This window comes from Pantherophis guttatus, chromosome 2 (genome assembly GCF_059756535.1).
Source record: "Pantherophis guttatus breed Tessera chromosome 2, ASM5975653v1, whole genome shotgun sequence".
Lineage (NCBI taxonomy): Eukaryota > Metazoa > Chordata > Lepidosauria > Squamata > Colubridae > Pantherophis > Pantherophis guttatus.
The window spans coordinates 174300930-174324251 of record NC_142064.1 but is presented as its reverse complement, the minus strand read 5'-3'; the positions used below and the strand labels follow the sequence as shown (position 1 = coordinate 174324251).

Genomic DNA, 23322 nt, shown 5'->3' with positions numbered 1-23322 from the left:
GAATATACAAATTAATATGTTGGAAAAATGAGTAAATAGATTTCACAAGATTTCCTTAATGATATATTCTTCAATCTGAGGGGGAAAAAAACATTTTGAAACTCTTGCTTTTGAGAGCTTTCTGGTATACTGTAAATTACAAATCTGCAAACACTATGAAGAAGAAAGAAAGACAATAAACTCAGAGCAGAAAGAGAATTCCATATAGTAGGAATCTTGCCTTGAATATCTCTTCCAAAAATTAGAACTTATGACATTATTACGTACCTTTGTTATATCAGCATTTGTGTTAAAGGGCATTATTATTTTTATTTTTTTAATCTCAAATATTTAGGGACTTAGTTGATGATGTATTAATTTTCTCAAAACTAAATATTCTATCAATTTCCTAATTGAAATGACATTTGGACTTGATTTCCCTTGATCAAATTTAGTGTTACTTTCATTTCAGAAGAAAGAAAATATTTTCATTTTTTCTTCTAATATAACAGAACCTATCCAACTAGGAATATATTTTTTTTAAGTTAGGCTATCCCTGCAGTCAAACCACTAATTATATATAGGAAGCTACTAGGCAGGAATGTTCAGAGAGAATGGTCAAAAAAAATCACAAGAGGATGGTCATCTTCAATATGTGTTGCATGATCATGGCAGCCTCTTGACTTTTTTGACCCTACCCTGAGACACTCCCACCGCCACCATCAGATGAAACTCTAGAAATAAAACACATTACTACTGTAACAAAGCATGATGGAAAGGAATAGGCAGCAGCAGCAAAACACAGTCATTCTAAATTGCAAGTTGTTTAACATGTATGCTCATCTCTGCAGAGTATGTGTTCATCTCAAGCTACTTAGCTCAGTAAACTAAGGTCTTTGCTCAGAGAAAGGACTTTTTGTTCTCAAGAAATTGCTAGCAGGCTGTGAAGCAGCATAAAACAAGCCCTGCTGCAAACTAGCAAAGTGAGAAGACACTGCATTACAGACACGATGTACCTGTTACACATATAGATCCAGAATGCCATGTTCATGCACCATTCTTAAAGTTATACTGTTAAAAACAGCACAATGCGTAAAAATTTCATATATAAAAATTGGCAAATGAAAAAGGCAAAGCAACATCAGCTTGGTATTTAGCAAAGAACACGGCTAATTTTCTGCCTGTTTTTGTAAGATTGAAGACCAAAGCAGGATTTTAACAGCAGAGAGGAAATTTTGAAACAACATCACAACAGTTATAAGAAAGATATAACTGTTTCTGTATTGGCCCTACAAATTTTCAAAATGATTTGAGCTGAGTGGAAGGAAAGTTCTATTACAAACAGAATACAAACAGCTGAAAAAGAAATATATAGACTATTTATACTACATAAAGACCAGTTATAGGAGATACTTAACTGGTTATTGTTGGTTGGCTATATGCATCTCCCACTTCCAGAACATATTCTGTAACTATTTTTAACAGGTTTGCAAATGTGTGATACACAAGCAACAATGCATAATAAGGCACCCTGAGACTAAATTGTAATTTACTAAGTTAAAGGTGATACATGTAATGATTTTATGTAAATCACATATTCAATTTTTGTGTGGTGATGCTAGTAGTAAATAATAACTTGGCCAAAGCAGCTGAATCAGCATTCAACTTACTGAAATCATGTTACCTGCTGTAATCAGCATAGATACATTAAAAATTCTATGTTTTATATATTACACAAATTTAAATCAGAAGATTAAGGCCAAGTAATCTCTGCTTTTCAGACTAGTTATTCCTCTTCTGCTGCAACAAAGCCAAAGATTTTCAGATCTTCTTCCTGGTCTAGTCATTGGTCAGTGACTATTAATGAGAACTAGCAGGCAAACATTAAGAACTGATGGCAATTAAGAAATCAGCTACTCACCCGGTGAGAACCACCACAAAATCCATCACATTCCACCCATTCCTTAGGTAGGATCCCTTGTGGAAAGCAAATCCTAAGGCAATAATTTTAATTCCAGCCTCAAAACAAAATATTCCAATGAAGTATGGTTCAGTGTCATCCTAGAAAAGATTAGGTAAAAATATTATTACTTAGTGATTACATTTTACTCCATATTTTTTTCAAAGATCAATTCCAACCCCATATTATTTTCATTAAGCCAAAACAGGTATATATATATCTGATATTTATATAGCTTGATTTCCCCTTCCCCCCTATGGACATCCCTGCCATTATTTATTTTTAACTGGGACTGAAGAGTCCAAAATATCTAAAGGACACTAGAGAATTAATTTTGGGGCCCAAGTGGTAATATGACTGGCATACAATTACCAAAGAAACCTCATAGTGAGGATGGCTCACCAGGATCTTATCTTCTGTTTACATCTAGCTAGGCATGAAAATATTCTAAACATGTAGGCTTCTATTGCAAGTTATGTTTATAAAAGATTGGCACCATTTACCATACTGGGGACTAAAAGACCATTGGGAAAAAAATAATCATATTGTATGATCATATATGTATTTCCTCACCCACTACTCGCACGACTGCTTTGCTGAACAATCACAATCCCTCCATTGTGTCCCAAGGGATTGAGGGAGACCACAGGAGGCTTCTGTTAGGAGCTAAAAATCCTGTCGAAATCCAAGCAAGATTTTTCAGACCTTGAGTGGACAGACACTTGTCTGTAGCCCGCACCATGCCTCCTCCTCCCTGAGGCACCCAGTCAGTGCTCCTTTTCTTACTATGCTGCCTCTCTGCTCAGGAGTTGAAAACCGTCCTTACTGAAAGAAGGGTTTTCAGTTCCTGTGCAAAGAGACACACAAATGCAGCCTTCTCAGAGCCTCCCCCATCCGCCTGAGGTACCCCACCTTGCTTGGATTTTGGTTTCCTCTCATCTCTAGGGGCTGGCTGAAAGAGTTGTCTGCTGAAGGATCTTAGCTTCCCTCCTCCATGCAGAGAAAGAATACTCCTTCAGCAGGGTGCAGGAATGAAACTGGAATCTTCACAATTTGGGCTTCATTAATGCACCCTATGGAAGGAGTTCAGCTGCCCTCCATGCATGAAGGGGAACTCCTTCTGTAGGGTGCAGAAATGGAACTGAAATTTTCAGGATTTTGTCTGTTTCTGTATCCTTAGAAGGCATTCAGCTCCTCTCAGCAGGCAGCTCTTTCAGGCAACCCCCCAGAGATGAGAGGAAGTTCTCTAGACAGACTGTAGCAGCTTGCAACTTCCCCTGCCAGTTTCCACACTGACTTTCTGTGAAAGTTGGCAAAGAATATTGCAATTAACAATCATACGATTGGTGGCAGGCTTTTTGGCAACCAATCATAAGTGTGAACAGGTTGCCAAGTACTCAGATCGCAATCACGTGACTATAGGAGGTGGTTCTGCAACATTTTGCAAAATGCAGAAAGTGCTTTACAGGCCATAAAGCACACTGAGGCCAACATGTTTTCAGACAGTAGTAAACAAAGGGCCATAAGTTGAGGACTACTTGTAGATGCTTGTCAATAGATTGGTACAATGAAAGTGGAGCAAAATCTCCTCGAAACGTTTGCTTGAAAATTGGTACACTTTCACTTCACAGACAGTTCTTATGTAGACTTCATTAGGCAGTGCTATATTTTGACGTTGGAAAACAAGCAACTATTGCATTTCGGGTTTGGCTGTGTTCCTAACTATATACCAGAAATTTTTAGTTGGCAGCTCTGGTTCCACATAATGGATGATGTTCATGAAGAAAGATAATTTCATCAAAGGATAGGGCAATTTTACTGAACCTGATGAAAAGGGGGAAGGCCTTGACACAGGGCCAGAGCTGATGAAAAGAGGCTACAGTGTACACAGCTGTATTCAGACCCAGAAAACTAGGGCACTCCTAAACAGAGATGCCAACTGAAGAAGGCTATATAGCTGAATAAGAGCACAAAAATGAAGAGACTAAGGCTTCCTGTCTCCATTGTTATGCTCTGAGTGATCCAAGCCTGCCTTGGGTTGATGGGGTTTTCAAATGGCAGGTAGGCTGAACCAGCTCCATAGATTGGGGCCAACAGGGCCTTTCTTGTACACAACATATTACTCCCGGCTAGGTGAGTACCTAACATTTATATGTTCTTCTGTTCCCTTTCCTTCCCTTCTATTTTATTTCCATCACAATCATAAAACTCTTGGTGGTATGTAAAAGATAACAACGCACACTAAATACAAAACATGCATTCAAGAGTAAAAGTAAAAATAATTAAATACCAAATAGGGGCATATAACATTTCTATTGCATTATCTAATTATTTAATAAAATTATTGGAAAGCATTCCATATGAACTGCATCTGGAAGATCAAAAGAGGTGGACCAAGCCTTATTTCCAAGATAACTTATTCTAAATATGAAGCACATGACAGAAAAACACTTCCTTTAGGGCTACACATCCTCCCCATCTTCCTGTTAAACTACTGGAAAATTGAATTACTCCAAAGAAAAACACACAACTGCCACAATGTATTGGGCCAGAGATTACCTGAGGCAAATGCATGATCACTATGGAGGCCATGAACTCCCAACTTCTTCCAACCCAAATCCTGAATTATGGAGGTGGAAATCATCTAACTCAAATAAGTAAAAAAGATCCAATACCAAGGTAAGATCTAGGAATTCCGAATGGATTACTGCAGACAAAGGGTAGCCAATTCACCAGCAGGATACCTAGCTCATCCCTATGGCATACCTGGCAGTGTCAGGAATAGAAAATCTTGATCAAGAGAAAAATATCTAAAGAACACTGAATCTCTCTTTTCCCAACCTTAGCAATAAACTTAATAAAGTTCCTCAAACATTCTGGACACATCTTTAATCTTAAATTCAATTCCTCCGTGTATTCCATTTTGAATATGTAATTGTATCATTTATTTTGTAGAAATCCATTCACAATGCCATATTAAAGCTGTGAATGGGGATCTTAAATCACATGTTGTATTGGGCCTCAAATTACTGAAAATGGGCCTCCAGAGAGCCAAAAAATTTTGTTTTCTATAGTAGAGTTTAAGAGGATAAGAATTATACTTACCAATCGTTCTGACATTGGTGTCTTGTCTCCATCAGGTAGATGTTGCTCCAGAGCAAGGACAATGCAGTTTGCTATGATAGTTGCTAAAATCATGTATTCAAAAGGAGTAAGGCAGGGTTAAGGAAAGACTCATAGACAAGTGGATTTTTAGGCATGATCAGAAAAGGAGTATTCTCAGTATCACCCACTTCTTATGCCAATGTATTCTATTATGAGTTCCATACACATCAATGGGTTCTAAAAATACCATTTAGCTTAGAAGTTTAATATCAAAAAGACCCATTTTAAAATCAAATTTCTGACTTAGAATGTGCCTGGATATGTATTTCATTGTGCTATCATCATAATTCATTTAGAGACTTTTATTAGGGCACCCGATCATATTATTTCCCACTTTTAATTCTCCTGTGTTTTCCCATGCTTCATCTTTTTTCCTTACCCATAAAATCCATTAAGAATAATATAGAAGAATTGCATATTGATTTTTTATCTGTAGCACTGTTTGCTGTTCATTGGGAAGCATGGCCATGTCATATTTTCCTCTTGATTTATTGACATGGAAAAGTATTATTTAAGAACAGCCTAATGGACATTAAGCTTGGTGAACTAAAGTCACTAGCTCCAACTACGAAGAAATACTACTACCCATTCCAACACACAAATTCTGAGGAAGCTGCACTTAGCTTCTTGCAGAAATTCCTATGGAATAATTACAGCTTAAGGTCATTGCACATTATTATATAGCAAAAAAACTGAAAATTGCCCTCAATGTGTATCTTTTAATGTGCTGTAGCTAATACTGTGTGATAACTGATGTGTTCCTTACAGTCACATTTTATATTATTTTTATGTACAGCTAAAAAAGCACCAGGTGAAACAGCCCCTTAAAACTTATTAGATCTTGCTTTTCTGGAGATCATTGGCCTTTACCCAAGCATTAACAGGTAATGATAGCAGAAGAGGGAGAGGGGTAGGGAGAGGGAGGGAGGGAGAGAACTAGTATAATTATCTACTGCTAATTATAATTTGGCTTGAAGTCAATTTATAGAGAACATGAAGATATAGGAATAATCTATATTTGAATATCCTGGATATCACATGACAGGAATAACAGTATCCTGGATATCACATCACAGGAATAACAGTAATGTCTTGTCATGCCTTCTTCTTTATGTAGATACCAATGCATATTTTAAAAGGTAGACTTCTCACATTAGAAATTCTTGATTAACAGTAATCAAGAAAGCTTGAGGGATTGGCAAATGATTTGTCTTCACAATTGCAGTACTAAATGTTGAAGCTGATCTAGATTATTTGTATTTATCCTCAATCTCTTTTGACAGCATTTAGAAGAAGATCAGAAGAATCTGTCTCACTATTACTGTTTCAGGGAGAATAAATATCATGGCAGGTAGCCCAGTACTACCCAATAAGGTTAGAAATGGGATTCATAAACTCCTATTCCTGCTATGATTTTATTTCATATGTACATGTATATGTGTATTATGTATGTTCTTATATATGTTCATACATAAGAAATGGCTTCTTGATCATTCATCTATATCTATATGAATGGATAGGAAATAATTTCTTTATATATTCTTTTCTTTTATATATATAAATACATAAATATATGTAACTGTATTTTATATTTATATAAAAGAAAAGAAATATATAAAGAAATGACTTCCTGTTTATCACAAGTATAAACAATTTTAGTAACATAGGTATTAAATTGCACAAATGATTTCTTCTTCTCATATCCCATCTCATATCTGCAGACAAATCCTCGTAGTCTCATTATTTCAGTCTTAATCAGTAAAAATCCATTAAAGGTTACCAGAAATAATAACCTATCTATTTTACTCTTGATAAAATAAAAACCACTTTTGTATTCTTTTAACAATCTTGATCCTTTAATCTCTTCAAATATCATAAATTTGAATTCTTTTCATTTTTTTTGTCTCTGTTCACAAAATTCTTCAAAGCTTTAATGTCTCTTTTATAAATTCAATATAAGAAAATATGTGTCTGTCCCTTGCTTAGCTTGTTATTTGTATATCCCTTTTAATAATCAAGACATCAGCTGGTTTCTTTTACATGTCCATCATAGCATCTTTTTTCATATCATTTGTTACTTTAGCCTGTCATTTTTAACTTCATTTTCAAATCCATCTCAATTCTGTCAGGTAAAATTTGTTCTCCTTTCATAACACCTTTAAATACACTTTTATCTATAGACAGAGAATCAAAAAATTAACTTCTGGGTCCATTGTTCAGAAATATCTTTTAATATGTTCAATGTTAAAATATTTTGCTTCATTCTTTATTAATAAGTCAAATTTAAATGTTCTTCTTTAATTGAGCTAACTTTAATCCCTTCTGGTTTTCTCTAGTGTCCAACCTTTGAAGTATCGTCCTATCATATTTTTAAGAGAATTAATTTAATTAATTCCAAAATCTTATTTCAAATCCATCTGGATCTTAGTCTGCTGTTAACTTTTCAAAATCAAAGTTTGGATTACAATTTTTCTGTTTTTTTTAAATTAAAAAATATCCTTAAACTTCTATTTAAAACCTCTTTCTCCAAGGATTGAAGGGAATTCATTTGATATTTTCAGACTGGTCGATCCAAAGGTTCCTAAAGCTAAAAAGTAGTTAAGAAGCAATTTCAAAAAGTGATTAGAAAAAAAAGTATGTGAACTTAGTGTTCTTTCAAAGGTGCTGAATGCAGTTTGGGAAAGATGGTTATTCCCTCATCTCCCAGAGCTCTAACTATGCAGAGACTTGCAATCTCTTTTGTGAGGAGCAATAATGTGGAGCAGGGCTGTCAAACTCCCAGCCCGCGGGCCAGATGCATCAGGTGCTGCCCACGCCCACGCCTGGTTTAGCGAAGGGGAAAAAAGTCCCAATACATCATGTGACGATGCCATGACGACGTGAGTTTGACACTCCTGGTCTAGACTATTTGTGGTGATCTTAAATCTTCTCCTTGCCTGGAGAGGACTTATTCACAAGCCTGTCTATTCACTAGCTCTTTATACCACTGCAGTCATCAGTTCCGCTTGTTGTTGAACTGTTTTCCATCTGCCATTTCTTTCCCTGAAGTCCCTATTGTGAGTTCATTCCCTTTCCATGTTTCACAGATATGGAAACAAGAGCTTGAATTTTTGTGGAACTAGATGTAATGGACATATTTGTATGTGTGTGAGAACTGAAAACATGCTTTAAAAATTAATTTAATTATTTAAAACATAGTATAAGAGTAATTCAATCATTTTTAGCACATACCAGGCAACTGTATGTGTGGAAAATGTGTGTCCACTAAGTGTTTTGGAAATATGCTTCTCCTATTTATTCTCTGTGGCCCTAATTAAGAGATACTGGTATTATACCTGTTAAATACATTATGGAAGTGAAGGTCAATATAACCTTTGTATAGCTATGCAACCACTCTAAAAGCAGTTTCCTGTGATGAATTCTGTTCTGCAGCTTTTTTCTCCTGAGTGATTAATTTATTTAACAGACAGCTGCAGACAGCACTATTTCCCTACCACATGTGGCATTAAATATTTAATATAGCCATTTTTATCTCATCTTTTAAGATACAAATCCTTCCAATGTGGGTCATAATAAGACCTGAAACAACAGCAGAATAAAATTTAAAACATGAACCAAAATATTAAGAATGATAGAATTAAGATTAAGAGAAAATATTCAGAAGTATATGGAAGAGTATGATTGGGCAAATATTGGTCATGCTCCTGGTGGATAATCAAGATAGCTACCATTAATGTTCTTCTACTTTTTAGAAAGTACTAAGTAGACAGTAATGCAGTATTTAGGCTTTTTGTACTCACAACTGATGTGGAGGCACAAGCACTTACATCAGTTAAGCTTTTTTTTTTTTTTAAAGACAGGAGTGGAAATAGTGTTAACTGCATCTCACCAAACTATTACATATTACATGACATCCTGAATGTCACTTCTGTAATAGCGAGAATTTGCTACTTTTGTAGGATTCTAAGTAGAGGACATATTTAAATTTTTGAAGTCCTGACCAGATGCCGCCCTGTAATGTATTTCAATAGTGTTGCTTACAGATTTAGAACTAGATCAGCTACTTATTGGACTATCATCTTAATATAAACACATCTGAATGTACACCATCTTTTTCTAATATAAATTCAGGAATGGAAAGAAAGGGCAGAAAAACTGCATTACTTGCATGTAATTGTTAAATGGATCTAAGCAGGTGGCAGCATTGGTCAACCTTGTCTGGACTGAGAAGCTAAGCACATTGAGATGGTTTAAATACTTAAGATAGGAGTCTTCCAGTCTCTCAGAGATGTAGACAAAATGGGAGATTGAAAATATGCCAGACAAGGAAAATACCAACAATTCATTAACCCCAATAAAACTGCATGGCTAATCTAGGAAATATAATTGTGACCGAACCAAAGGAGATTCAAAGCACACTATTTCTTTTAGAAAAAAGTTGATAATATACTAGTTCAGCCTGTCCCTGCCTCCCATATTGGATAGTTCACTTATAGAACATGTACCCAGAACAGGGCTCCTATGAGAAATGAGCAACAAATAAAAATCCAATAGTTTAAATTTTCTTTATAAATTTCATATTTATGCTTGAAGAATCATGCACCTGTTGTTTTGCTTATCACTTAACTTTTTACAGCACTGGTTTAACCAAAATTAGGAGGGGTCACATTTGATGACTGCTGACTTTTTTCAAAACCTCAGCTGACCTTTTTATTGTCTGGTTGTATTCAATACTGCATTTGACTTACAGACAGAGTGCTTGGAGCCTATCCTAAGGCTATTTGTTTTGCCAGGGTTTTTTTTTCCAGAGCATGGGGAGAAATATTATCTAGAATGTACATTTATTGTGTCCCAATACATCACTTCTGACTATGGTGTTTGCTATCTGTGTTGCTAGGACTTGTTGTGTTGGGAAACAGCAAAATTATCTGAGTGGTATAATATTGCTTCTCAAACTTGAATAATATGATTTTCTGAGAGGATTACCTTGTCTTTGCAGCTACCGAGCTGAGATTCTTGTCAGTGTTTCTACATAGGTCAGGAAAGTCTGACATCTCATGCATTAAGTTGTTGCCTGTTTTCTTGGTTAAAGTTACATGCTTTGTCCATTCAACATGTTGCTCAACATTACAATCTTTAATGATTATCATAGTATTTTATGTCTGACTGGGAGCTAAGAGAATCAGTCCTTAGTATTTTCTTGTCACAGCTGGTACACTAGTAGTTGAATTATGCAGAAATTATAGGATTTTAGGGGTTGCTGGAAAGTTCTGAACCTCCTCCAGAGGCCTTGTGTTCGTAGCTTAGCTGTAGCCTGATATAGTAAGAACTGACTTCATGCTGTGCCAGCATAATAACAGGAAGGGCAGCTGCTGCATTAGTACTACCTAAGGACAACCAGCTCAGGGGAGCACCAATTAAGAGAGAAAAAAGGAGCAATTGTCTCTCTTTTGTTCCAGACCAAACATTGATCAAGCAAACATGCACTTTTCTATTATTTTCAAATATAAGAATCGCAGAAGTTTTCAAAATACAGTAATAGGTTTCTTGTAATTGAATATATCAAAGAGCAGCCTGGGGAGCTTTCTGGATATCATGCCCTACAAAAAGAAATCCTCCCCTTCCTTTTTTACAATTAAAGTGCCAGCTCTGGGCATATGAGAACTGAGTTATTTGAGCATCCAGATTGGTATTTTTTTAAAAGAATAGGAACAGATAGGTTTATAAATGCTAAAATAAATGGCAGAGGTGTTTATAAAGCATTGATCCTAACAGCCCACAGGAAGAGATTAAAATGGCCTAGATTTCAAAGGAATCAAAGTTTAAATTATTGAAGAAAATTGAAAAATACCACAAGTGTATCATTTGTTCCCAGAAACTGCATAATACCCTTCAACTACTTTCCCCCAGAACTAGAGTCAATTTCTCTCTTCCCAGGTCAATCTTCTCCAGGAGGCTAATCCTGCATCTGAACATAGACAGCATTTTTCAAGGAACCTCAGGGTTTGCTGTCACATGTAGGTCAGACAGCTGTCAGATAGGTCAAGGGCTGGCATTCAAAGCAATTTGAATCCCATTACAGTACTCGCTCCTCGTTTAAAATCTGCCTAGCTCCTAACAAAAAACCGCGTTGGAGCTTTGAATCACAACATCTGCCCTAGAGACGATTTTCTTCCTCTCTTAAGCTCCTCAGCTCCCTGCTTCTTCAATTCTTGCCTGTTTCTGGAGGCAATTGCCGCCACTTAACGATGGCGAGGAAGGGGTGAAAATTGCTCTTAGCTAGCAGCAGGCCGCCCGCCAGCTCGCTCTCGAAAGTGGAGCAGCGGAGGCAGGCGCTGAAACGTGCCGCTGGGACCAGCCCAGTTCTTGGGGGTGGGCTGGAGGAGCGGAGACTGCAATGCGCGTCGCCTGACTCCCAATAGTACAGCACCGTCAGCGCTGAGCCACGGAGCTTCGCTGCAGGCCCTTCCTGCCCATTGATTGGCTTACGCTGAAAGAGCCTGAATCAGCGGATCTGGCGGCGGGGAGACGGGGAGCAGCTGGGGACGCGGGGGAAACGGCTGCCAGAGCCAGCTCCTTCAGCGGGAAGGCGGAATGGGCGAGGAGGACTCGGGTTCAAACGCACTGAGCCCCTCAGACTCGGCCTCCCGGCCTTCCAGGTGGTCCCGAGGGGGGAAAAACTACATTGTGCTCGTGGAAAGTCATAAAAAGAGGCGTGCGGGGAATGGGGGAGGGTTGTCTTGGAAGATGGCAAGATACCATTGCATTTTTTTATATTACAGATGCTGAAATGAAAGGAGTAAGGGAAGAGGGCATTCATCTCTGAAACCTTTTAGATCCAGTTATAGCAGCGGTTTGAGCTTTCATGGAGTAATGGGACCCGCATCCTTGATAGATTCCCACCCCTTTTCTTATTTTTGAGTCTTTTCTTATTCCCTTGCTGCCCATACAGGCTTTCACACAGAAGTCTAGTCTTGAAAAGTAGCCTGTACAGCTCATTCTACAAAGAAATGGCCAGCAGATCAAAAAACTCTGCTTTATCATCTGCCCTCCCACTCTTGCCAAGACTGGAAAGAAACCCAAGAATGTTTTTTAGTTTTCAAACTTCAAAACCTGAAGCTCTAGAAGTAATGCCCCTTTGTTCCCCCACATTTTGTAACTAATCACCTTCATGTAAGAAAATAATATAAATACACTTAAGCACAGATTAATCTTAACAAAAAACACATTAGCTTGATTGAAATGCAATGCAGAGAAATTACTGCAAGGTTTTAATGCAGCACATATATGTTCTGATATGGATATAATACAGTTGAACATCTCAGGGAATGGGAAATAACCATACATTCATCTTGAGATGTGTTATATTGCCATAGCAGACAGAAAGGCCTGGTCTCCAAATGATTGGGGGTAGATTTATGAGTGCACATAAAGAGAAATTGGGAGAGGAGTGGATATGTCCATTTAGCACATCTGTTCCCAAAACCTCTAGATTCAGACCACATCAGTCTTCTGACCACAATGCAATCCATTAAGGCAACAGCACGGTTGACCCAGAAAATGTCATTTATGTGATCGCTTAAGTGATGCTGTTGCAAGATTATTTGTGCAGCTCACTTGATGTTTAGCAGTTTTTCCATATTTCAGATTTTGCATAACACCCCTCTGGGGAAGGGAGAAAATCTAGAGAGTATTTCTATTAAGTTTATTGTTTAGTGATCGTTTATTCTCCCAAACAACTGATCTTTTTTGCTGGCACATCTATTTAATAAAGACAATTTCTGTATTATCCACCTAAAGAACAAGGAATCCTAATAAAAGGAGCTGTAAAGCCAAGCCAAAACAAAAACCAAAAACCCAGCATAACAGGTGGGAAAGTTGAGAAATGCCTGTATAGCAAGATCAGTTATTAGGTACTGAGCCTATTTTCAACACGTTGGCAGAAACTTCAACAAGTCACTCCCCTTTGCTTAGCCTGCTTAGCTTGTGAGAAAGTCTTTGCATGGTTTTCCTTGGGTTTGCAAAGTTGTGTTTGTAGGCCAATCCAAAGGATTACCCTTTACTCACAGCTGCAGGGAGAGTACCAGAGAGAGAAGCCGGACTGACCTTAAGTTAATATTACAAACTATGCTGATTGATAAAAGAAACACTATCATACAACAATAAGCCACATTAATAACAGTAAAGATTTTTAAATATGCAAGGAGATCTCCGTTACATTCATAATCTGCAAGTTGTAACAAAATTAATGGTAAATTTATTGATTTCACCTATCATTTCTAGCAAGCTATTTTTGTTTATAGAACTCATTTAGTGAACACATGCTTTACCTTTTCATATTCATCTTCACTTAACTATCTAAGGCAGGCTGTTGTTATTTCTATTTTACAAGGGCAGTGTAATCAATCTAAAGTAAGTCATATTAAACAGAACCAAGATTTCCCAAGATTAAAAAACAAAACCATAATACTATTTAGCAGGGTAGAATAGCCAAAAACATGAGCTTGCAAAGTAAAAAATGCCCAATTGAAATCTCCCTTTAGCTATGAATTAACCATATAGCCTTAGGGAAGCCACTGAATCTATTTTTCCTTAACAATATATGAAAAAGAATCCATTTCATAAAGTTGAAAGAAGTACTAAAGCAGTGTGAAAAACCCAGAATATTCTAATATAACAGCACTGTAGGCCAGGTATTTTCCTAGTTATGTATCCATTATGGTGGATGTATTGAGTTAAACTCTTTATTCAGATTAATTGCCTTTATTGTATTTCCTCTTTTTTCCCTTCTTATGTGCTAGTGCTTCTGAATTAGAAAAGAAACAAATCTTAAATTATTCTAGCATGGGCCCTATAAATAATTCACTGGAGGTGGGAATGAGGAGCAAGCTTCAAATGTTAATGGCAAGTGTTGTATATGAAATAACTTGTGTTGGTACCATGAATGGATTGTACATTAATCTTATGCATTAAGCCTCTGGTAATGATCTCAGGTAGAGGTTAGTGGAGTTAGATGGACAAATGTTTAGATTATTGCCACAGCAGAATGATAGCTGAATATGATATCCGTATATTTTTAAAATATTAGAAATGGAGCAATGGGTAAGGGATAATATTTTTAAATGATATTGGGAAAGAGAGTTTAATCTTTTTCTTCCCTGTCAATTTCAAAAAGCAATCCAAAAATGATTAAAACACGTTCCTGATGAAACATGTAAACAATTGCATGATATTTACATGCCTTGCTGACAAGATCAATAACAGTGCCAAAGGTGATTTTTCATTAGAAAAATAAAAGAATAATGCAAGAATCAATATCTTGTCCTAGTACCATAGACTCTGATCTGAATTTCCTGTTCCCATGCTTGCTAATATTTTTTTAAAAGATTTAGAACATGCTATCTCTAATTTTATCTCTGTATCTTGATTTATAGAAATGGGCATACATCATGAAGAAGGGCAGAATCTCAGTAGTATGACCCAATTAGTGTTTCTAGATCTGAATTGGGATTCTATTATTCCAGGCAAAAATGAGAAAAAGGCATGTCTACCAATCCCAGCTATACCATATTGAACTGGATTTATGTATGAGAATTAGTATTTCTAGAAGTTCTTCCAGCTACTAAAACTGTTAGAAATTATCATCTCACCCATTTCTTAATTATTTAAATTAGAATATAATTGGAATAAAATAAATTCATATCATCTGTGTGACAGTGAATTCATCAGGTAGATAGTGACAAACATTGAATAGCCCTTGAGCAGCAAAACATAGCAAAAAGCTCCATTGTCACATCAGAAAAAGCAGATCAGATTCTCAGAGTCTCAACCCAGTGCAGAGCAAAATTCAAATGTTCCTCAATTTCACAAGATATTTCCATCCTTCCCTCCTTCTGAACCAATTTTTTGAATATCCAACAAAAAAATCCCAAGAAAAATAATTAACACAGAAATTCCAACCAGGACTGCATGATTATATTAGACAATGTAATCTTGTCAGTAATATTTTATCATGATCATATATGGTAAGGGAAGTATCATCTAAACTGGTTTGGAACTTGAATTCTACTAAATGTCATGATTAAATATCATTATTTTGGTAAAAGTAGGGTTAAAGCCCCTTAAGATCAAGTTGAACAAAACAATTTCTAAAAATATGCTGAAAATGCAGAAACAAATGCCAATTCAACAGTATTCAGAACACTGGGAGGAAGAGATCGAAGTTAGCAAACTGCACTGTACTGATCCTAATATAAATTAATTTCATCCATTCTTAACTGTAGATTTACCTGAAAAATCTTCTTAAATCCTTTCTATATAATAGGCAACACTTGTGTAGTACCTTGGCCTGTTCTTCTGACTGAAATTTGATCCTTTTTCTATTCCACCCATTGCTTGGCTATTTAATTTTGGGGGCATTTAACAGTATGACTGTTTTGCTGATACAACTATTCCAGATTCTTAAATCCCAATTAACCCTCATCTCTGGCAAGGTAAGTAGGAAGCGTCACTTGTCTGTAAGTTTTATCATTTAAAAATTTCCAATATTTTATGTCTCTAGCAAAGAGAAGCTTTTACTTTTGCAAACTGTATTGATTTAATCCTAGAGGCAACTGGCAATAGTCCCAGGAGCTTAATCAATATAGCAGAATTCTACAGCATCTTGCAGCAAACAACTTTCTCCCTTCCTTCTGAAATGCTTCTCAGTCTAAGAATATGTCTTTAAAAGACTGGATAACAGAGTCATACTGTTACATGAACAAACGGCCCCTTAAACCCAATTGGCACAAACAAAAGACACAAGAAGGATGCCAAAAATATGACAAATCCATAGAGATGTGTTTTAGCAGTTGCTGTTAATCATGATAACTCAAATGGTGATTAATGACAACTGATAAACACATCTCCATGGATATATCTGAAGGTTCTTCCACCCTTAGAGGGACTATCTGTGATGCTGGAAAACAAACCAGCAACAGGAAAGACTTGTTTAATGCCCATTTGACTAGTCAGTAGTAAAAATGAAACAAACTACATGATGGAACTTTGGATTCACCAAGCAAATTCCTATGTTCACATTGTAGATGTATTTTAACTGGTGTGGAATCTGGACACAGAGGAATAAGTAAGTGGCCAGAAATAAAAACCACATACATTATCTTCAAAAAGATTAAATCAGCCCTTTCTCTTCTGGAGAAAACAACAGGAGTATCTATATTTCTGCTTAATTAATTGTATACATGTAGTTCTAGTCCACCCAGATTGGACTGCAAATAGCTGGAAATTATGGCTGTTGTAGACCAACACTTCTAGATGGAACCAGACTGGGTGGGACTACAAACTAAACACATTTATAAAGACTATTAATGATTATTGAGCAACAATTTTAGAGAAAGTACTATTCTATTCAGGCTACCTTTAAAACCAAATTTTGCTGGAAGGAAAAATGTAGACAATGGTATGTTCCATCAACATGGTTTTGTAACAGATTTTCTCTTTATAGTGTACAATAGTATTATTGTTGCTGCTGAGAGACCAATGATTCAAATTTATTTTGCTTTGGAGCACTGCTAAACTAAACATATGGCTAAACCCGTGAGTTCCAAATGATGACACACAACACAAGCCTCTTTCCCAGAGGAAATCTTGACAGATCCCTGAGTTCTCCAGTGCCGGCTGTCTCCCTTCCACTCTCTCAATGAAGAAAGCAGAGTGGAGAAATGTCCATTGTTAGCTCCAATTTTCTCTCTCTCCTCTTGATATAAATTCTGCTAAAATGCAACTTCAAGCCTCATGACAGCAATATGGCAAGGATTCAATTTCCTGTCCAGGCATTTCTTTCAGTTGTTCTAGGAGCTATAGCCGTTCACATCTTTTATGCCATTTCTTTCAGTGCTTCTTATATATTTCACACTTCATTCTACCTGAAAAAAGTCACACTTTTCAATATATACAAAGCAAAAAAGCTGGTCAGTATACAACTAACCATGCTAAGTACTGTTAATTATAAGACAGCCCTGATTTTAGTGGCAACCCACATTCAAAGAATCATCACCATGCCATGTTTTTAATTAATTTATATTTTATGCATTCCTGTCCTACTTTTGAATCATTTGTAGCTTATAATAAAATGTTTCAAGCAATGAAGTAATGGAATGAATTAAATGTATTAAAAGCAGCAGTGGACTAAATTATTAGGCATAATCATAAAATCAAGAAAAGCTTAGGTAGCAACATAGTAAAGGATTAGGAATCCAATCATAATGCATTCCTGTTTTTTCAACAATATTAAAGAAAAATTCAGGGCTCTTGTTCATATATATTCTCTACTTCCACTTTTCAGGATGGAAAAAAGACCCAAATCTTAGCAAGAGAAGAAGAATGCTTAATGGGTTATTAGACTGTTCTTAAACTGAACACAAGTTCCGTAAAGTAAGTAGGTCTTGCCAGAGGTTTCTTGCCTCATAAGTAAGGAGTAAGGAGAAAGCACTCTTCATGGCTTCCCTAGACACTCCCTCTATACATCTTAACCTTCCAATTGGAGCAATATGTCTACGGATATTCTCAACCATCCAAGTCATGCTTGTCCCAAAGGACAAGAGTGCTTTTCAAAAGGCAACTAGACTTTCTTGGATTTTTCCTTGAAAATGTTTTGCTTCTCATCCAAGAAGCTTCTTCAGTTCTAAAGAACTGAACAATCGGAGCAATAATTTAGATTTGATGGGATGAAAGTTCCTTGAATTTGAGTTACTAATATGCCTTTAAAGGAAGCTAATGTGACTCTATAAAATGCTTAATTAGGATCTAAAAACATCAAAGAAACCATGCAGAAATGGAAAGAATGTCAGGAAACAGACCAATAACTTAGAATTGTAGAGTTGATATTAGGGAAAACAAAGCTCAGAAAATACTGAGCTTAGCAAAGGAAGCTAAAACGAACAAAAAGACTTCTTTAAATATGTTTGAAGTAATATGTTCAAAATAAAAAGAAAAGAACATAATCATTATGCTAGTTGCTCAATGGAGAGCGCAAAAGACTAACAAGTAGTAAAGAAAAAGTATATTCAATGTTTAGTTAGGTTCAATCTCCTCCATCAAAAAAGATTTAGTCTCAAAAGGTAATTGTGAAGAGTAGATGTAAGAGTGTGATTAGTTTTGGACAAGAAACATGATCAGGAAATATTTCTTTAGATCAATTGAATTTAAATTTTCAGGACTAGATTAATTACATTTTAGGGCACTGAAAAAACAACTGATGCTCTGATGAAAACTTTATCATCTTTGAGAAATCCTGGAGAACTGGGAAATAGCAGTTGATCGTAGGAAAATAGACGTTTCTATCTTTTTTTTTTTAAAGGGAGGAGGGAGTAATCCAAGACTCTAGAGCAGTGATGGCTAACCTTTTTGCCATCGCGTGCCAGGAGAGGGGGGGCGGGGGTCACGCGTGCACGTGCCCACGCGCATGTGTGCGCAACCCCCTCCCCCCCCCGCCCCTGGCACATGATGGCTTGGTAGGCCCGTTTGGTAGGCCCACTCCCTTGGAGGCCCTACGGAGGCTGAAAAGGCCCATTTCCCAACTCCCGGTGGGACAGGAAGTGACATTTTTTGCTGTCCCCAGCCTCCAGAACCTCTCTAGGAGCCTCTCTAGGAGTCTCTAGGAGCCTCTCTAGGAGTCTCTGGAGGCTGGGGACAGGAAAAAACGTCACTTCCTGCCCCACCAGGAGTGGGGAAATGGGCCCTTTCCAAGGGAGTGGGAAAGGCTGTTTTCACCGTTCCCAGATACACAGAGAGGATCTGGAGCCAGGTAAGAAAGAAAAACGGGCCTTCCCCACCCCCCAGGCCCTCCAGAGGCAGGAAACAGCCTGTTTCCCTATTTCTGGTGGGCCCAGAAGGCCCGAAAATCAGCTGGCCGGTGCGTGCATGCGCCCCAGAGCTGAGCTGGTGTGCCCACTAATATGGCTCCGCGTGCCACCTGTGGCACGCGTGCCATAGGTTCGCCATCACGGTGTCAGGTTTCGGTGCTATCTTGAATAAACTTCATTCTCAAGCGCAAGCTGTCTAATGAAACATTTTATTTTTAAGCATAGCAAAATCCGACATTTCTGACTCAAATTTGCAGCCAAACTGGCCCCTCCTTCCAACCCCCTCCTCTTCCGCTCTCCAGCCCCCACGTCCCATTGGCCATCATACAGATCCATCTCTACATCCCGGCACGTTCTTTTCACAGGAATGCAGCCCCCACCCTCGTCTCCCAGGATACCCTATCTGTATAAACAAAACTAGGTAAAAGTTCATCTCAGCAATAAATCAAGCTTCCGCTCTTTCTGCTTCAACTTGTTATGTCAGCGCTGGAAATAAGCCTAATTTGGAACGCTGACATCCGGCCTCTCTCCCTTCACTTCTGCAACATCACCTATCCCATAGGGAAAACACAACAAGATTAGTCTCATCAGCCCCTCCCTGGCTGTGCACCCCCCCCTCCCGGCTTTCCCGGGTGGTCTGCATGGAATTTTGCTATAAGGCGATCAGCTTGGATGTTTGCGCTCTTCACCCAGGAAGCCTCTGACAATGGGTAACCCTTCCATTTAATTAAGTACTGAAGGCGCCCCCTGTGCCATCTTGAATCAAGAATCTGCTGCACTTCGTAGTGCGTTTGGCCCCCAACAACCAGGGGCCCAGGAGGTTCACGTGGCGTTGGCCTTAAAGTAGACCCCACTACGGGTTTTAGAAGGCTACTGTGAAAAACGGGGTGAATTTTCCCCAAAAGCCGTGGCAACTGCAATTGCACTGTAACGGGGTTGATTATTTTTATTATAGGAAATGGTCCTATAAATTTTGGGCCCAATTTCCTGCTCGGGAGTCTAAGTCTCAAGTACTTGGTGGAGAGGTAAACTTTCTCTCCTAGCTGAAATGGTCTTTGGGGAGTTCGGTGCTTGTCTGCTTGGTCCTTATAAGATTGAGCCGCCTTTGCCAGCGCCCTCTTAACATTTTCCCACGTTTGTCTCAACATTGCCATCCAGTCGGTCAAACTGACTGAGGAAGGGGGCTCCCTCGGGTATTCTGGCATGGGAACAAAATCCATGCCACTCACTATTTTGAACGGGGTTAGCCCCGTGCTGCTGTGGACAGCATTATTATATGCAACCTCCGCAAAAGATAGGAGGTCTGCCCAATTGGACTGCTGGTAGTCGACGTAGCATCTTAAATACTGTTCTATCATAGCGTTCAGTCTTTCTGCCCCCCCATTGGTGCTCGGGTGAAATGCTGAGCTGAGCCCTTGGGATGAACCTATGGACCGTAGAAACTCCCTCCAGAACTTTGCTGTGAACTGGACCCCTCTGTCGGAAATGATTCTCCTGGGGACTCCATGTAGGCGGTAAATGTGTTTCAGGAACAGTTTGGATAACTGACGGGCTGAAGGCAGTCCACTACAAGGAATGAAGTGTGCCTGTTTGGAGAATAAGTCTATTACAGTCCAGATCACTGTATTTCCACTGCTCCTCGGTAGGTCTACTATAAAGTCCATTGCAATCTCCTCCCATGGTCTTGTTGGCTTGGCTACTGGTTGCAACAATCCAGGCGGGCACCCTGGCCTTGTCTTCATCGTGGCACAAATGGTGCAGCTTTTTACATAACTGTCTACGTCCTTTCTCATATGTGGCCACCAGAACTGCCTCCGTACTAGGTGCAGAGTCTTTAGGAACCCGAAGTGTCCTGCTGGTTTAACATCGTGGCTCCTCTTGAGAATCAGGATGCGTAAACTCTGTGGGACATAGAGCTTTGTCCCCCTCCATGCTAGTTCATCTCTTTTTGTCAAGAGATGTTGATTGTCCCGATACCAGGGGTCTGTCAGTGTTTCATTTTTTAATTTTGCAGTTAAGTCACTTGCAAGTTGGCCTTGCTGGTCACGTCGTTGCCGTCTGGTGATCACTTGGGCCGCAGCTTGGGTGGAGGGGATGATGGCATTCACTACCTGCTCCCGCTCATTGTTGTATTGGGGCATCCGGGAGAGGGCATCAGCCAGGAAAGCCTAATTTGGAACGCTGACATACGGCTCTAGAGTCATTGTTATCTGGGAAGATCCTAAAGCACATCATGGTTAGGCTGCAAAGTATGTAACTTGAAAACAATCTGATGAGTACTAAAAAATTGGCATGGATTTAACAGGAACAGATTTCGCCAAACAAAATATCTCATTTTCATATTTTATATTTATGACTTATTTAAGGAGATGTAATCAAATTTGCTTAACAACAATACAAAATCGTATCATTGTAGATGACACAAAGTTGGCTTGAATAAAATTCAAAATAATTTTGATAAGATAAAATGGATAAGGGAATAAAAAGGAATGTAAGGGAATAAAATATAACAGGGAAAAATGCCTAAGTTTTTTATTTAGAATTAAACCCTAATACACAGATATAGGAAAAATTGGTTTAGTAATAGCACTAATGAAAAATATATTGGAATAGTAATTGATTGCAAAACAACATGAGCCAGGAAACTAATGTCATGGTAAATAAGGCAAATATAATTTCACACTGGATCAATAGTGTAATTTTCAAATCCCAGGAAGTAATCATATTTTTACTACATGATACAAGTATTTTATCCAGTTTTAAGCAACATGTTGTTAAGGATGCAGAAGCATTTTAATTTTTAATTAAATAAAAAATTTAGTTCAATGATTTGATCAGAATTCTACACACATAGATTGGAAGAGCTGGATGTTTAGCCTTCAGAATAGACTATGGTATAAGGGGGCATATGATAGCACAGATAGTTGAAGGGAAGTTAAATATAAGAAATGCAAGACCTGATTGTTTTTGCTCCAGAATGCAGGAGGCAGAAAGGCAGATTTTGATTGCATGCAAGGGGGGAAGGGACCCTGACAGTGAGAACAGTTCAGCACTAGAACCACTTATTCAAAATGATAATAATCTTTATTCAATAGATGTAATGACCAGTGGTGCTTCAATTTTGACTTCTGCACTGAGCATAAAATTGGGCTTAAGGACTCCTTCCAAAATTGATTTGAAACCTTATTTAATGAATAGTCAAGATTGAAATTTTTGGAGCACCAGATAATTTTTCTGAGTTTCTAATCACAAGCCTAACAGGAATATATTCATATACATTCAAATCAGAGTAATCTGAAACCCACTTGTTCATTCACTCTAACCTTTTCTTTTCTGAGCTTTCTTTACCTTCTAAGGGAAAGTGGCGTGTGCACTATATAGCACATAAGCAAGCAGGGCTGAACATGGCAGATGCACTATTCTAGCCAAAGCATTGCAGCAGTTGAACAGCTTGAGGCAGAATGGTTCAGCAACAATTGCAGCAACACAGCTCTAAAAGTACAGAACTTATCAGTAAGAAGCACTTGGTATCCAGAAGATCCCCTTTCAGTCATATTGACTCCTTTCTGAAATTCAGATTGGAGTTCATTCTAAACCTGCTTTACTTGGTTTTGCATTTTTTACCTCTCGGTTGTTGCTTACATTGCTATTGCTCCTTTCCCCCCTTCTCCCCATTGAAGATTGTCTCTCCAATCCTTCTACACTCTAAACCTGAAACAACTCAGGTTGCAAAGTAAAACCAAAGTCCTAGATTCTAAAGCAGTTTACAGTCTCCCTCACCGTTTATAACAAGCTTCCTGGTTCTATTTAAGATATTTATTCCCAGATGGAGGAAGAAACAATACAGTGGTCCAAACTCCCATCTATTTTGCTCTCATTTTCTCATTTTTAGTCTAGGAAGTCTTTAGCCTAGCATTTTAATTCCTATTATCCCCAGGTTTGGGGTGGCTGATATTGCTTCACTGATTTTTTGCCTTACGGTAAGGTAAAGGTAAAGGTTTCCTCTGTCCACTCGGTCTAACTCTGGGTGGTGGGGTGCTCATCTCCATTTCTTAATCGAGGGAGCCAACATTGTCCAAAGACATTTCCATGGTCATGTGGCTGGCATGACTACATGCTAAGGCACATGGAATGCTGTTATCTTCACATTGAAATGGTACCAATTTATCTACTTGCATTTGGATGCTTTCAAACTGCTAGGTGGGCAGAAGATGCGGCAGGTAACGGGAGCTCACCCTGTGTGATGCTCGGGTCTCAAACCTGGGCTGTCACCTTTTCAACTGAAAAGCCCACCATCTTAACCACTGAGCTATCATGCCCTGCCTTGCCATATATTTGAGGATGGTTCATTGAGCA

The 23322-nt window shown here is 38.1% G+C and overlaps 1 protein-coding gene across 4 annotated transcripts in view; it reads right to left on the bottom strand.

Moving 5' to 3' along the window:
* Positions 1-23322, bottom strand: part of CACNA1A (calcium voltage-gated channel subunit alpha1 A) — a 360780-nt gene that overhangs the window by 232457 nt on the left and 105001 nt on the right. For 3 of the 4 annotated variants that reach the window (XM_087887339.1, XM_087887340.1, XM_087887341.1), the window contains exons 1-2: positions 5045-5172; positions 1901-2040 (exon numbers count right to left, since the gene is read on the bottom strand). In XM_087887339.1, the coding sequence (XP_087743465.1) occupies positions 1901-2040; positions 5045-5137 (233 nt within the window). In that variant the 5' untranslated portion in view covers positions 5138-5172. Of the gene's footprint in view, positions 1-1900; positions 2041-5044; positions 5173-23322 lie in introns of those variants that run through there. The other variant, XM_087887342.1, reaches the window with a different exon arrangement.